This window comes from Schistocerca gregaria, chromosome 8 (assembly GCF_023897955.1).
Source record: "Schistocerca gregaria isolate iqSchGreg1 chromosome 8, iqSchGreg1.2, whole genome shotgun sequence".
NCBI classification, from domain to species: domain Eukaryota; kingdom Metazoa; phylum Arthropoda; class Insecta; order Orthoptera; family Acrididae; genus Schistocerca; species Schistocerca gregaria.
In genome coordinates, this window is record NC_064927.1 from 74,143,007 (window position 1) to 74,159,988 (window position 16,982).

Genomic DNA, 16,982 nt, shown 5'->3' on the forward strand with positions numbered 1-16,982 from the left:
CACAGAGCTTTGCGCCTCGCCTGGGCCCGCCAACAGCGACATTGGACTGTTGGTGACTGGAAACATGTTGCCTGATCGGGCGCATCTAGTTTCAAATGGTATCGAGCTGATGGACGTGTACGGGTATGGAGAGAACCTCATGAACCCATGGATGCTGCATCTCAAAAGGGGACTGTTGAAGCTGGTGGAGGCTCTGTAATGGTGTGGGGCGTGTGCATTTGGAGTGATATAGGACCCCTGATACGTTTACGTACGACTCTGACAGATGACACTTTCGCTGGCGACCAAACTCCCCAGACATGAACATTATTGAGCATATCTAGGACGCCTTGCAAAGTGCTATTCAGAAGGGAACTCCACACCCTCGTATTATTACGGATTTATGGACATCCCTGCAGGATTCATGACATCAATTCACTCCAGCACTACTTGAGACATTAGTCAAGTCTATGCATCGTCGTGTTGCGGCACTTCTGCGTGCTTGCGGGAACTCTACACGATACTAGGCAGGTGGACCAGTTTCTCTGGCTCTTCAGTGTATGTGTGTAACACAGCATCAAACATATCCTTGTGATCGAACTTGACTGTATTGGACACGGACTGGCTTCCGTTCCACGTGAAGATTCAAGAAACGCGGAAGAATACGTGGCGTAATGTTTACATCTGGTTTATTCTTAGTGCAGGTGAAGACGAAGTGTGCGCCAGTGCCGTACCCTGGAGAAGTCGGCCATCATGAAGGCCTGCCCCAGCCCGACGAAGAGGGCGAGTGGAGGAGCGGCGAAGGCGCGCGCCACGCGGGCGGGCAGGCGGCCGTCGGCGGCGGCGGGGGCGGCGCGGGCGGGCGCGGGGGGCGGCCGGGGGCGGCTGGGCGGCGGCGGCGGCGCGGGCAGGCGGTCCAGGCAGGCGGCGGAGAGCGCGGCGCCGGCCACGGCCAAGCCCAGCAGCACGGCCGCCAGCAGCGGACCCGCGCGGCAGCCCAGTTCTTCGGCGCCTGACGACGCCGGCGCCGGCGTCTCCGAAACGTCGCCCGCAGCGGCGTCGGCGTCGGCATCGGCGTCGGCGTCCGAGGCCGGCGGGCAGGCAGACGCGCCGCAGACCGCGCCCGGCGTCGGTGACACTGCCGGCACCCACGCGCGCCCTGCTCAGAACTACAGTCTGTGTCAAGCAGGTGGAGCTGCAGCCAATGCCTCGTAGAGCGAGACTATACAACGTGTTACAAAAAGGTACGGCCAAAGTTTCAGGAAACATTCCTCACACACAAATAAAGAAAAGATGTTATATGGACATGTGTCCGGAAACGCTTAATTTCCATGTTAGAGCTCATTTTAGTTTCGTCAGTATGTACTGTACTTCCTCGATTCACCGCCAGTTGGCCGAATTGAACGAAGGTAATGTTGACTTGTGCAATCACGTCATCAACACAGATTTCTTGTGAACGTTTGGTCAGGCATTGCTGATGATGTCTTGATTCGGCCCCATGTCCTTCCACCTACGCTCAACGCAGCACGTTATCATGGTCTCATACGGGATACTCTACCTGTGCTGCTAGAACATGTGCCTTTACAAGTACGACACAACATGTGGTTCATGCACGATGGAGCTCCTCCACATTTCAGTCGATGTGTTCGTACGCTTCTCAACAACAGATTCGGTGACCGATGGAATGGTAGAGGCGGACCAAGTCCTTGGCCTCCACGATCTCCTGACCTCAACCCTCTTGACTTTCATTTATGGGGGCATTTGAAAGCTCTTGTCTACGCAACCCTGGTACCAAATGTAGAGACTCTTCGTGCTCGTATTGTGGACGGCTGTGATACAATACGCCATTCTCCGGAGCTGCATCAGCGCATCAGGGATTCCATGCGATGCATGTATCCTCGCTAACGGAGGACATTTTGAACATTTCCTGTAACAAAGTGTTGGAAGTCACGCTGGTACGTTCTGTTGCTGTGTGTTTCCATTCCATGATTAATGTGATTTGAAGAGAAGCAATAAAATGAGCTCTAACATGGAAAGTAAGCGTTTCCGGGCACATGTCCACATAACATATTTTCTTTCTTTGTGTCTGAGGAATGTTTCCTGAAAGTTTGGCCATACCTTTTTGTAACAGCCTGTATATTATTCGCTCCCATACAAGTCACGTGCATTAAGTGTGTGAATTTTCCTCTCGTTTTCAGACGACAGCAAATTTTAGTTCCTATACCTACAGCGAACGAGTGGACCGATGACCACATCAAAAAAGTTATCCGATACACAACAAATTTCCCACACGAACACGGATGTAAGAAAATAGGGCGTACAAGGAGGTATTTAAAGCATTTGTGGGCAGTATTCCACCTGTGGACCAAAGTGTAATGAAATCTGAGCGAGGCTGGGGAGGAGGAGAGCAGTAGGATCTGGCTTGTGACAACAGTGCAGAGGTGGTCCGGTGTTACGAGTGACCATCCACGGCTGACTTTAATCGAGTCAACAAGAGATCAAATAAAAAGAATATACACTGGCAAGCGAGAGCATCATGGCCATTGCCCACCGCGACGTTGCATGCCGCCAGGTTGCATTGCGAGCACGTGACGCGGTAACAAAAGTATGTAAGCGGAGCAGACAAACGGGGGATCACCCCAGCGAAAATATGGGCTCCGTGTGGGGCAATCCAGTGAGATAAACGACTTTGACTAATGGCAGGATACTATTATGCCAAGCTGGGGAACGAGTATCTCAAAAACGGAGAAACTTGTCGAATGTTCACGTGCTACTGTTATCTACAGAAAGAGGTAGGACAATTAAACTACCACTAGACGCAAAATAGTTAGACGTTCTCGACTCTTCACAGAAATTGGGATTCTGAGGGTTGTGTGCTCTGTAAAGTAAAATGGATGGTGATCTGTGGCATCTCTGCCGAAAGAGGGAGGAAGGAAGGTTTAGTGGCCCGTCGACAACGAGATCATTAGAGATGGAGCACAAGCTCGGATTTTGTCAAGGGCAGGGAAGGAAATCGGCCGTTCCCTGTCAAAGGAACCGTCCCGGAATTTGCCTGGAGCCATTTAGGGAAATCAGGGGAAACCGAAATCTGGATGGCCGGACGCGGGTTTGAAATATCGTCGTCCCGAATGCGTGTCCAGTGTGCTGCTGCACCATCTCGCTAGTTCCGGAACAGGACTATTCTGGTGCACGCAAAAGTGATTTCGGAGCACACTGTTCATCATGCACAGCTGAACACGAAGCTCCGCAGCAGACCACCCCTATGTGTTCACATGTTGACCCAACAAGTCAACAGTACTGTCAATTACGACAGCAGTGGCCACGGGACCATCGGGATACTGTAGATCGATGGAAACACGCCAGCTCTTCGGGTGAATCACATTTTTGCTACACCAGGTCGGTGGTCGTCTCCACGAACGCCGACATCGAGGTGAACGGCGGCCCGAAACGTGCAGCGCGCCAGTTTCGCAGGCTGGTGGGAGCGGTATTATGCTACGGGAGACATTCCCTTGCGCTTGCGCGGGACGTGTGGTATTAATTGTTGACACGTTGGTTGACAACTGCGGACCACCAGCATCCGTTTGTACTTGATGTCTTCCCCGGTGGCGGTTGCATCTTTCAACACTGTAACTGTCCGCCTCTCAGTGCCAGAACCGTGCTACAGTGGTTTGAGGATCATTCTAGTAAACTCACATAGATGTCTCAGCGACCAAATTCGCCGTACACATACGGATAACTATCGGACACCATCACAGCGTATGAAGATCAGCGGTCCGTTATTTAGGCGAGTTACATGACTCGTGTGTAGATATCTAATGCCACATGCCTCAACAAACCTACCAACAAACTCTCGGAGCCCCGATACGCAGAATCAGTGATGTATTTCGTTCCAAAGACGGATAAACACGCTGTTAATCAGGTTGTCATAATGTCTTAGCTTATTAGTGTGTTTCAGAGCACAGGGTAGAAAGGGGCGCGTGTAAGTAGGAAGTTACCAGACGTAAGCCAGTCCAGGAAGCCGAACTAACTAAGTCAACTGGACAACAGGAGGCAAAGCGGTTGACGTTAACTTCTGTTGGTGGCCAGTCGTGGAGCTCAGAGCCAGAGGCTCAGCCTCCTAAGAAAGACGTCTGTTGCACTCGAAGTCTGCCTCACAAGAGAGCGAAGCAACTGTGCTCAGCCCTGCAGGGCTCTGCAGAGTTCACACAAGTGGCCTTCCTTCCACGCATGTTACTCGCTAAAGCCTACGGTTTAATGACAGCCGAGAGGTGAAGGCGTCTCTTGTCAGAAGCTTTAACTGGACAGAGCCGCCTCGGCACACCTAAAGTAGCTCTGAGAGACAACTTGTAAAGATTTGACTGAGGCTTTGAAATAGCATTTCTTAAACCAATTACGTACCTAAGATATTCGTTGACTGGCTGCAACAGGAGCATCACGGACGCATAGCATTTTACACTGCCAGGAGGACCTGGCAACAGATGCAGCGCACGTGTGTCGACAGCCAACTGCGCCCTCTACTTGTCCGTCTCCCTGCAAGCGGCAAGGCGGCACCGGCCCAGGATTCGTCGCGGCTGCTTCCAATGTGTGAAGACAGCGGCTGGCGCCTCGTGGCAAGCAGATCCAGCTCGTCCCGAAATAACGGCGGCGAATACTGGCCGACCACACAATACTGAACACAAACCAAAGGTTTGTCCGCCCTATGGACAGAGCGGTGGGGGCGCTCCACGCTTCAGCAGGGCAGCTGCCTTTCTCCTCCTTTCGAACATCACCGCGTCTTCTCTTCCCCTACCGCCGCACCTTACCACGCCCACACATCTGCATACCCCTTCACACCTTCAATAACAGCACGCTATTCCTCCGCCTCGCCCCGCCAACCCTCTTCCCAGTGACACCGCGTTTCAGGCGTGGATCTAGGGACGCGAGATAGAAGAATGCTGTGTGAAGAGCCGTGGCACTGCACTTTGGCACACTTAAGGCCAAATAACATGTCTTAAATTTGCTCTAACATATTGTATTGCTTGACTCTTTGTCCCGCAGTTGGTGCAGGGTCGGCACTGTTACAATCGGATTTGTCGTGGTTAATTTGAAGGGGTGGCCGATGCCCTTCCTGCTGCCGCCCTGTACCCCTCCGGGACAAAATCACTGTACTCCAGCTGTCTGCGACTAGTGTTAATCATGAAATAGTGCAAACGTGTTTCAAATGTCTGCGAGTCGTGTAACTGAGGTCGGATGTGGGGACCAGCCCGGTATTTACCTAACAGGATGTGGAAAACCGCGTAAAAACTACATCCAGGCTGGCCTGCACACCGGCCCTCGTCGTTAATCCGCTGGGCGCATTCGATTGGGGCTGGTGCGCCTACCCGAGTCTAGGAAGCAGCGCAATAGCACTCTCGGCTAACCTGGTGGGTCATATTTGCCCCAACATACGTGTTTTATATATCGAACTCTTCAGAAAGATGTGGGCGAGGGGGAGTGGGGGGCGGGGGGGGGGGGGGGGGGGTGCTCCACTATCATGTTTGGTCCCGGTTAGGAAATAGGAAATATCATAGATCTGTGGCTGCCGCCTTTTCCCAACACTGCCTCTACAGACGGCCCCGGCGCTACATCATCAGTATTCAGTGACGTCACAATGGCTAGGCATTACCACATGGCGTTGTGAATGTTGAACATCCAGAGCTGTTTGTTGTGTTATTTATTGCGATTTTGAGACTACGTCAATTTTAGTGAGCATTTTCACAATAGTGCACAACTGTTGTGTTCCTCGCTGGAAAGGAAATTTTTAAAGCAGACGGGTGGAATCGGACGCTTCTTTAATGCCGAAATTATCTATATGTAACTAAGGTCCATGTATTTTCCTTTCCTCAAGTCGAAGATCTTCGTCGTAAGCGGATTGCCTCCATTCATAGGGATGCGTTTTCACCAAACAAATATTCCACAGTAAGTGAAAGGAGTAGTGCTGTTGTGTTTAACAGGTTCTTACAGGTCTTTGTGATTTATTTATACCTTTAGTAGTCCTGTACGATACTGTACCAGGTACCAGTAGTGATACTGTGTCATTAGCCTTACTAGGTAAACGAATTCTGAGCACTCAGTTCAACAGGCCGTATGTCACAATTGCGTGTATTTCTATATTACGATGTTTTTGAAGGCACTATTTGTTTGACGTGCACATTAACAGTGAATGCTTCTCACAATAAACGTCATAGAGTAATTATCCATGTTGTGATAAATTAATCGAAATTTTTCTTAAGAACATGCAGTTTCTAAGCTGTGAGACATAATTCATTCGGATGAGTCTTTAATTTCTACCATTGTTTACGAAATAATTTTCAGGAATGTGAACTACATTTTCCAAAAGACGATATTTTGGAACATACTGAGAGCTTTGATGAAAAATCTGGACGGAAAATAGTGGCTACATTGTACATACCACGAGTTAGAGCTGAAGCTATGCCATAAGTTTTTCACAGCTGCCCTCAATGTCTTAGTGATCAAGAGTAATCGAGAGGACCATGAAGCGAGAAGGACAAGGCTGGACAACAGCACTTTCTCCGCTGCAAGATCTGTATCCCTGTGTACATGTAAACTGTTTGAGGGAAGAAGAAGGTTCACAGCATTTAGTAAATTTACTGACTGCTTACAAAGGGAAAAATTTTGTGAAAGTTCGACCATAGCGAAGAAAAAAGAATGTGTATTTTTTATTGACGCTTCAGATTTTGTGCCATTTTTACCAGTCTGCTAGTGTAGCTGGTGATTTAAAAATAAATATTTTTAAAGAACAAACAGTTATAAAAACTGTGGGTGGTTACAATTTCCCAAAAAAGATTCAGGATATTGGTCAATTGAGTCACATTTTAGAACTGTTTCTTTCCATAACTGTCAATGTTCAATGCCCACAAAATAACATAAATATGACGTTGGTTTTTTGTTGCTAGGTGGGATCGCTTCAGAGATATGAAGGTCAACTTTGTTTTTTAAATGAGATGCTATAGTTTGGTACTTATTTTCTGATAGCGACTATCGAGATGAATCCATCACCACTTCGAACACCTTCTGCAAATGTACGTTCATGCCACCTTTGTGACTTAAGTTGACCTTCAAACACCTTACTGTTGGATTCGTCTTGATAGCTACTATCAGAAAATAAGTACCAAACTACAGCATCCCATTTTAAAAAAAAAAACAAAAAACAAAGTTGACCTTCATGTCTTTGACGCGACCCTGTCTAGCAACAAAAAACCATAGCTCCTGCTGTCCCATGCAACATTTGTCCCACAAATTGTTTAGTTCCTATCATACTTTCGGAGTTATTCTAGGTGGCAATAGTTAGTGACTGACCCTGTATAATCTGTGATGCGAAATATTGGCAAAGTTTCAGAAGACAGAGAAAGATTTATAGAATTTCTGACGGAAGACGCTAGGCCGTTGACTGTGGATGATTCTGCAGTGCAGAACGCAGCTGCTTTGCTGTCTTGTGAGCCAGACCTTGAGTAGAACAGACGGGTCTTCCCTGCCTCTGAGTCCCAAGCAACGAAACTCGACTTGAACCGCCTCCCCACGGGTTGCCCGCTTTATTTAGTTAGTTCAGCCTCATGGACTGGCCACGCTCAAGACCTGGCCGCTCTTCCTTCTGTACGTCGTCCTCAGAAGGGAGATACAACAACCTCCACCTTCGGTGCAGCTGGCGTACAAATCTAAGCTATAAAATATGAAATCGAATTTCAGAAAGGTGCAAGCCTCTGAAAAAAGGGAGAAGATGAACATTATAAACCAATATTATGGTAATTTTATGTAAGGGAAGTGCCAATAAAATTTTGCTTGTGCTGTGCCCCTTAATGTATTACGCATAACTGCATTACAGCCGTAATTTTACGGGTATTACGAAGTACGGTGCTCAACAAAGCATCAGTAACGTCCGCTTTCTCACACATCGGACGTTTTCAATTCTCAGAGAAATGCTCACGATTCCGATTCAGATCGATATGTCTGGAATATGTTTTGGGCAGTCCATTTTTGACTCGTGCTGTGTGATTTCCTTTCTAAAGACGTAGTAGTTCACAGTAGTCACGTCTCCGGCCACTGCCATAGTTTCCTTCGTACTCTTGTCCATACTAAAATCTAAAAGTGTACTCCAGTAAAGTAGTGCGTGAAATCGTCGCCCTGTATAACGTACTTTCGACGAGAGACAGTCGCAAGTACTGAAATCCGTCGCTTCGGTGTGCAGTCAGTGGGTAAATCACGGAAACCCACCGACTTAGGCCACACACGAAGCGACTCGGACTGTGGGCAGAGCTGAGTGTCTACAACACGTTTAAAATTAGTTGCCATTTTTGACAGTTCATTGCGGAGCAGGTGGAAGGGAGAGTAGTTGCCAACTTGTGTTGAGCGACGCATGCGCCACTGAAAAAGCCGGAATCAAATATTCATAAATCCATTGTATCTCACAAACGGTCTGAGAAATCGAAGCAAGAGTTTGGAAAATGATGGCGCACATATTTTGCCATATGAAACTTCCATATCTAACGCTATATTGAAGCGACTACAGATTTTTTTTCAATGAAATAACGTAATTTTTAAGGACCATCGATAGCTGGTGAAACGAAAATCGCTGTTGGTTTTGCAACGATATAAGTGAACAAGTTACACAATGATTTTTGTACTGAGAATGAGCTGTTCCATTAATCTGTCTTGCTCTCAGTTGCTAGTTTAATATTGTACTGTTTCAGGATTCTGTCGCAATTTCTTTTTCAACTTTAGTGCTGTGTTCTGGCAAAAGAAGCAGATTTTAACACGGCAACTCGGGATCAGTCCTGTAGTGTAAGCGTCACAATGGCTTCTTTTGTTAGCATTTAAACCCCACCGAGCGTAAATTAGTTTTCACCTAGGCTCACATATTCTCCCTGATTTAAATGAGCACGATACGGTGAACGCCTGATTAAATTGTGTCCTTTAGCGCCAGCTAGTTCGTTGACATGTTAGCGTGCAGTGGTTGGTTTGTACAGCACTGTAAGTACTGAACTCTGCCACATACACGCTACATTCAACTTTATCCAATTGAACATTCCTTTCTACCTAGAGCAAAATACGATGGTTGCCTAGAAAGTAATGCACCGCATTTTCTTCTCAGCCAAAAACAGTGCTACAAATGCGAAACGTTACATATGTATTATTTGAATTCTCTTGTGAGTGCGCCAATTTTCCATCACTTCCGACAGATAGCGTAGCGGCAGTATAGTTCCAAATTGCATCTGTAGGTGATGCACGTTACAAGCAATGTGCTGACATTGCATTTCTCACTGCAGAGAAAGATACTGGGGGAATATTCACAAACGCTTGTGAAAAGTGTATGGAGCATCTGTTGTCGACAGAAGTACAGTTAGACGCTGGGCACAGAGGGTCAGGTCATCAGAAGGCGTGGTAAAAAAAAAATGCTGTTTTGAAGAGCGCGCCGCAGCCCATAGTGTGAAGCAGTCGCCCTCCGTTTCTGGCGGTGGCGCCGCTGTGACAGTCGCAGCTTTGGTGTCTCCCTCTGGTGGGAAAGGGGAAAGGTTGCCTGTTGACGTGCATTTAAGGGGCGCTATGAGCTCGCCAGTCAGTGAGTCTCGGTCAGTCTGTGTGAGTCTGGAATCAGTCTGGGTCAGTCTCTCGTCCCCAGCTTGCTAGTCTGTCTCTCGTCCGAATTTGTAGCGCAGTGAGAGAACTCAGCGAGTGGTCGCCCGGTCGGGGGTTAGTTCCTGCATCTGAGTCTGCGCGTTAGGCCGCCAGTCTGCTCGAGTTTGCTCAGGCAACGCTCATTGGCGGTTCGATCGATCGGTTGGTCGGTCGCGCACTGAGACACAAGATGACTTGTCCGCCTGGAGCGTCGGCGCATGTGAGGTCGCCACGTGAGTCCAGTGGGCCGCGCCGTGTAGCGAGGGGTAGTAGCTTCGCGGCCCACATGAGAGCAACAGGAGTCAACCCACGACATCGGTCTGGCCGGCGCGAGCTGCGACGCTGTGAGACAGGAGTTCGGCGCACCTTCCTAAGTCGGTTGTTGCGGCTGGCAGAGGACGGTTCTGGAAATCGCAGTTTATTAGACGTTAAGTGATTGGTGATACGATGTTTCATTTACTTGTTAAATTCTACTTGTTTTCTTGGTGAGGTCACCAGCCGCTTTGTTTTGGGGTTCTCCCACCATTCTTCTCCGTTTGCCCACCCGCGTAAGGGGGTTATTTATTAATTGGTTGGTCCGTTTTTCCCTTGTGGAGTAGGGGCGGGTTAAAGCAACCTGCGGTTAGGGTCGTTCGGTGATCTCTATATCAGTCTGCGATACGTTAATAGCTGCCTCTGTCATGTTTGTCGGATTCGGTGTGTTAACGAATTTATTGCTTGAAGTGTAACGGCCTAATTCCTGAAAGATGTTTTTATCCTGCCTATCATATTGAGAGGCGGTATATGTGTACTGTAGAGCATGTTTGGCCAACCTATCATTTTATGTAAGATTGCATTTCATGGGCTTTTATTTAAATGGTCATTTTAGTATATAAGGTTGCCACCCTTCCACCGTAAGACTTTTCTTAGAAATTAAAATCAAGTTGCACCTTCGGTGGCAATTTAATCTTTTAATTTTAGTGTTTTGTACCATTTCCATCCCTCCTACGGGATGCATAGTTTGTGTGCTTGCGTGAATTGTTAAAACTTTTACTTTAAGGTAATCTGGTGTGTTGCACATTTGCGCCTGTGTAGTCTTTCAGAGGTTGTCGTGAGCGGTCGTGACTATGGCCTTCTCAGAAGGGAGCGGCAAGGTTCTCAGCCCGAAAGCTCATACACTCAAAAATTTGTTTTCTTCTGCCTCTGAATACTGATATTTACAGGGTGCTTTCAGCTAATAAATTTAATTTGTTTCTTAAAAAATTTGATTTCATCTGTTACTCCCTGGAAACTACAACCACGCTCACATAGTATGATTAAATGTGTTAATGTTCTTGACGAATCGCTAGTAAATAAAGTAAATTCTTAAGAAAAGGTTTTGAAACTAAATTCACGATTCAGGCATTTCAGTGGAGCTCCACAATTTGCAACGGTCGCGGAGGCCGTCCACGGATGTCACACCTGACATGTTGCAGCAGGCAGTTGTTGTCATTGGCCAGTTTGAGCCATTAAAGGATGCCATTAGTGGAAGACGTTTAGAGGACGACGAGGATATGGCTCACTAAGTGAAGCACTGGTTCCGCCACCAGGACAAGGGTTAGCTGCGGCAGGGCAGACACGGCCTCGTTTCGCGCAATAGAACGGAGTCGAGGTTACGTGGAAAATTAGGGTGTGTAGATAAAACGGCATTCTGTCGTGTGTGTAATTCTCATTATGTTCAGTAAATAATTGTTTAAGAAAAAAATGTGGTACATAGAGAGAGTGCAGCGCTCTCTCACTTTTAATACCGTGTTATGCTGCATAATATTCTTAGGCAAGCTGAACCGTAATACTTGGTTGCTATACCTGGATGCGATCTGACTTCATTCATCCTGATGAAATTGTGGACAGTAGTTAACACTGCTGCTTGTCTGCTCTAGTAAAGGGATAGCGGTTCGAAGGAATAGGGTGCCGATTCAAACGTAACAACACCGTATGGCGGCTGAAGGCCTAGGGGAACGTTTTTCTGCAGAACCTGGGTGAAAACATTTGCGGACTGCTGAGTTCCGTGCTCTCATTGTGCAGACACGTTGGATGGCAGTTGTCGGTCGGCGGCAGCGTCCGGGTAAGCTGCCTAGCGCCAAGAAGTCGCCGCCGCAATGGGCACTTCATTGAAGACTGGCTATAAAGCAAAGGATGGGCCCTTTGGAGGCAGGAAGCCAATGAGACAACTGTGAGCCTGCTTTGAATTTCTGTGGGGCAGGCCACTGGCGCCGAGACGTTCACACTTTGTTACAAAACATATCTGTTTATGGCCATTCTTAGGGAAGTTCGAAACGGACGCAACAGGGGAGATAACGATTTCTTTTTGGAGGGCTGTGGTTCCATCCAGGTCATGTTGTTGGCAAAAGACATGGCGTAAATGCGTGGGAAAGATGCCGCGAAGCTGAATCTTTTTTTCCCTTTCTCCCAACTAACTATAAAGTCTCTGATTGGTCAAATCTGTGTATGCAGAGCAAAGGGCAGTCTCTATCTTCGATGGCGGCGCTCCAGCTCGTGGTTGGCTTTTGCTAAAGTGGGAGTAGTCTGAGATGTACATGTGCTTTGCTACTGATCTGATGGCGAAATCAGAGAGAAAGAGAAGTGGTTTCTCTTTTACTGGTGCTTCGCTGGTAAAGAACTGCAGGTCTCTACATAAACTGTGAGACTTGTGTCCTTTGCTAGTGTGCCACTTAGGGCCTGTGGCAGTTACCTTCTGAACCAACAGAGGTACTGCTTCTAGCATGACGCACACAATGCATGGTGCATGGGTGCACTTATTTGTTTTGAGTCTGCTGCCCAAACATTTGACACATTCCGTCAAACACGGAGTGAAATTGGTTTGGCAGACCAGCAAATGGGCCCACCTTCACACTGGAATCCATCGGGGTTTCAGAGGCTCATAGAGATGTACCTGCCTTTCTAATTAGTAGAACGCAAGACCGCGTACTTGCATTTTTGGGGCGCTCGCCATTAATAACAGATTGCTGCCGTCCATGACTTCAGTCGCCGAACGCATCGTGGTGTGCTGCCGTGACCAGCAGAAGGGTAAAGTATTCACTGCTACGGCGTAGAGCTCCAATATATGCTTCTCTGCACCCTGTTCTTCGAAACGATATTTTTCTTTAGTGAATAGTAGAGAATAGATGCTTGATTCTTGCGTAGTTTTAGTGCCATTCCCCGCATTCACGTGTATGAAGTCAGATAAAGCGATTAGTGTTCCGGTTGGTGTCATGTGTTGACCCCCAGCTGATCACTTTGTTCACCATAGACCCCATATTAGTGAAAGCGTTTGTCAAATAAAAATGTTTGTGTGATGTTCCCTTTGCCAATTTTCTTGCCTTGTGATGTTAAGAATGAATAAATCTATTGTTATTTAGATCAAAACTCCTCCCTGTGTTCTGATTAACATTATCTTAGCCTTTTTCTTAAAGACCTAATTGCAAAAGACAGTAGCAAGCTTGCAACATTACTTTTTTGGCAACCCTTGTATCTGCTTTCATCCACTGCATTGTTAGCGCTTTATCCTTCACAATAGAGTGATATGTGCACCAGAAAATCTTCACAGCCGATGATAGTGTTCTTGGTCGACAACGTCTAAGGCGGACATCATGTTCAGACATGCTGCACTGTAGTTACACTACTGGCCATTAAAATTGCTACACCAAGAAGAAATCCAAATGATAAACGGTTATTGATTGGACAAATATATTATACTAGAACTGACGTGTGATTATATTTTCACGCAATTTGGGTGCATACATCCTGAGAAATCAGTACCCAGAGCAACCACCTCTGGCCGTAATAACGGCCTTGATACGCCTGGGCATTGAGAAAAACAGAGCTTGGATGGCGTGGACAGGTACACCTGCCCATGCAGCTTCAACACGATACCACAGTTCATCAAGAGTAGTGACTGGCGTATTGTGACGAGCCAGTTGCTCGGCCACCATTGACCAGACGTTTTCAATTGGTGAGAGATCTGGAGAATGTGCTGGCCAGGGCAGCAGTCGAACATTTTCTGTATCCAGAAAGGCCCGTACAGGACCTGCAACATGCGGTAGTGCATTATCCTGCCGAAATGTAGGATTTCGCAGGGATCGAATGAAGTGTAGAGCCACGGGTCGTAACACATCTGAAATGTAACGTCCACCGTTCAAAGTGCCGTCAGTGCGAACAATGTGCCAACAATGTGCGTTTACCGCGATGTCGCCAAACACGGATGCGACCATCATGATGCTGTAAACAGAACCTGGATTCATCCGAAAAAATGACGTTTTGCCATTCGTGCACCCAGGTTCGTCGTCAACTATACCATTGCAGGCGCTCCTGTCTGTGATGCAGTGTTAAGGGTAACCGCAGCCACGGTCTCCGAGCTGATTGTCCATGCTGCTGCAAACGTCGTTGAACTGTTCGTGCAGATGGTTGTTGTCTTGCAGAAGTCCCCATCTGTTGCCTCAGGGATCGAGATGTGGCTGCACTATCCGTTACAGCCGTGCGGATGAGATGCCTGTCATCTCGACTGCTAGTGATACGAGGCCGTTGGGATCCAGCACGGCGTTCCGTATTACCCTCCTGAACCCACCGATTCAATATTCTGCTAACAGTAATCGGATCTCGACCAACGCGAGGAGTAATGTCGCGATACGATAAACCGCAATAGTGATAGGCTACAATGCGACAATCAAAGTCGGAAACGTGATGGTACGCATTTCTCCTCCTTACACGAGACATCACAACAACGGTTTATCAGGCAACGCCGGTCAACTGCTGTTTGTGTATGAGAAATCGGTTGGAAAATTTCCTCGTGTCAGCACGTTGTAGGTGTCGCCACCGGCACCAACCTTGTGTGAATGGTCTGAAAAGCTAATCTTTTTCATGTCACAGCATCTTCTTCCTGTCACTTAAATTTCGCGTATGTAGCACGTCATCTTCGTGGTGTAGCAATTTTAGTGGCCCGTAGTGTATTAAAGTGACGCCAACATGCAACACTTGTTCACAATACATGATTACTGCAGAATACTTCAACGCCAAGAAATAGCACTACAAAGAGAGCTAATGAACGCAGGTGCATCTAATACGCAACACCACGCACTACTGTTTATCCACGGGATGGCAACAGGGGCGACTTACCAGCCGAACCACGTGTGGCGTGGTGGCGAAAGCCGGCTCGCCATTGTTACCTGGGCAATGGCGACACGTTCTCTCCATTGGACCAAACAACAGATGTCGCAACTAATTTTAAATGCACTACACACCCGACAGGCGTCGTATGCACGTTAGTGGGTGAGCATGAAATCGGTAGGAGAGATCCGTCGAAATTATGTGCGGGACTGGCCCGGTTGTGGCCCGTCGCTCAGGCCGTCTCGCATGTGTCCACTTGACCAGGCGGCGCCAAGTGTGGGCAGCGGGCTGCAGGCGCGCTTTGCAGACTGGACTCTGCGGCAGGGTAAGTGAAGGGGAACCAGCGTTGCAGACAACCGAGGCACAAGCTGCCCTCTCACTGACGACCTACGCTGTGAGAAGGCGCTGTGTTTGGTGTACGACTCTGGCTGGGTTTGAAATAACAGTATGTCAGACTTAGCTTCTTTCGAGGCACTGCAGTGTCTCACAGCGTTAATTGTTCGTGCAAATGTCGCCAGACGGAAGGTCGTGTTTTGTTCCAAACTCCTGACCACAACCAAACTTGTAATTAGTGTTTTTGTGCAAGAAAAGGGAATGGCAGCACCTTGCCAAAAGGTCGGACTGTACATCAAAACTTTATCTGGAGTCAACTTGCCAAAAAAACCTTTTTTCAGCAGCTACTCTAGCCCCTGAAAGGTTTCCATCACTTACTGAAAGGTGACATATTCCATCTTTCCACCATCGTAACCAAACCTGGCTGGCTGTGAAGTTAGGACCACCGTTAGAAAGCTTCCTGTTTAAACTTATCGTTTTTACGTGGCATATTGGGCCCACAATGGACTCTTTCCCTCTTTACACTGAACCACATCAAAGGTGCGTCACCTAGTGAATCATTCTTTGCCTTTTGGTTGTCCTGTTGCTTTCTAATTAGTCCACCATCATCAGTTTGATACCAAACGCTTTCGTTTCTTTCCAGTCTGACACTGTCCAAGTTCCAATGCTAAAAACTAAGCAGCAATGTTTTTAACTGATTGTCATTCGTCCTTCCTACGCAGCACGTCTAATTTATTTTCCTTAGATTAGCATCTTTCTTCTCTTTGACATTGCACTTGCAAGGAACGGGAGAAATACGGCATTGTACAAATCAGTGTTTACTTGTTAGCTGACACAGTACTAGATTACGTGTATGTCGGTTGGCTGAAATGAAATTTAGTGATTGTGTTCATCAACTGCAGCTGCTGTTGCCTCCTGACTATCAAATACTGTACTGCTACTGTGCTTAGAAATGTGATCCATATGAACTGGAGATGTTGATTATTGTTGGTCCAATAATTGAGCTTGCAATGTACGCTGGGGCTGATATCTCATCAGGCACACGACGACACACGGTGCCGGGTTGCCACATCTCGCACCAAACATACATGTCACCTTTCGTTTCATTCTGATCGCTTAAACTGGCAAAATATTCAGTGAAAAATTATGAAACAGGCGTCATTGTGTTCTGGAATACCTGCACTATGTTTTCGTTTCACTTTTATCTATGGCAGACGATACACAAGAAATTTAGAAAAAAATATTTCCTCATAATGTTAGCGAATTTTCGACAAACGGTAAATGTTTTTGCTATAGAAGCTAGGTGTGCTGAATACGTGAACTAAATCTTAAGAATAAATGACATTGTCACATGTTAAAAACAGGATTCATGGCAGGGACATCTAATACAATAGACGCTTTGATCTGAATGTCACGCTTATACCCCGCTTGCTTGAAACAAGCGATCACCCTTTGAGTTTTAATATGTTAAACAGATAGCTGGGATTTAAGCTAACCTGTTATTACATAACATGGCCAGTCACATTATTGTATCTTTCTCTCCTTCAGTAGCTAATGGCCAGAGAAATATGAACATAGAGGGTGTCCAAGTTGTGCCAAATGGTGCTGTTCCCTAAACTGGGGTGAACAGAAACGAAACTTCCAGAAAAGTTGTATAATACTGTGTCAGAAGACAAATGGGAATAACATTCAAAGGTGTATTTGTCTAAGTTGGTAGCATACCAATCTCATAGGGAAAATATCATGTTTTGTTCACTGTATTGTGCTGAATTTGCTTACTTCTAACTTCATTTGCAAGTAACAATTTAAATGGTTTTAATTTAGTTAAATGGTAAAACATTGCAATTCTGTTTCATTAACCGTAAGTTCAGTTTTAACGCATACTTTTATCCTACTTG

At 46.9% G+C, this 16,982-nt stretch overlaps 1 protein-coding gene across 1 annotated transcript in view; it reads right to left on the bottom strand.

Moving 5' to 3' along the window:
• LOC126284557 (UNC93-like protein) overlaps window positions 1–16,982 on the bottom strand; it is a 230,621-nt gene that overhangs the window by 46,643 nt on the left and 166,996 nt on the right. The window contains exon 7 of the mRNA XM_049983559.1: window positions 714–1,117. Coding sequence (XP_049839516.1) covers window positions 714–1,117 — 404 coding nt within the window. The remainder of the gene's footprint in view (window positions 1–713; window positions 1,118–16,982) is intronic.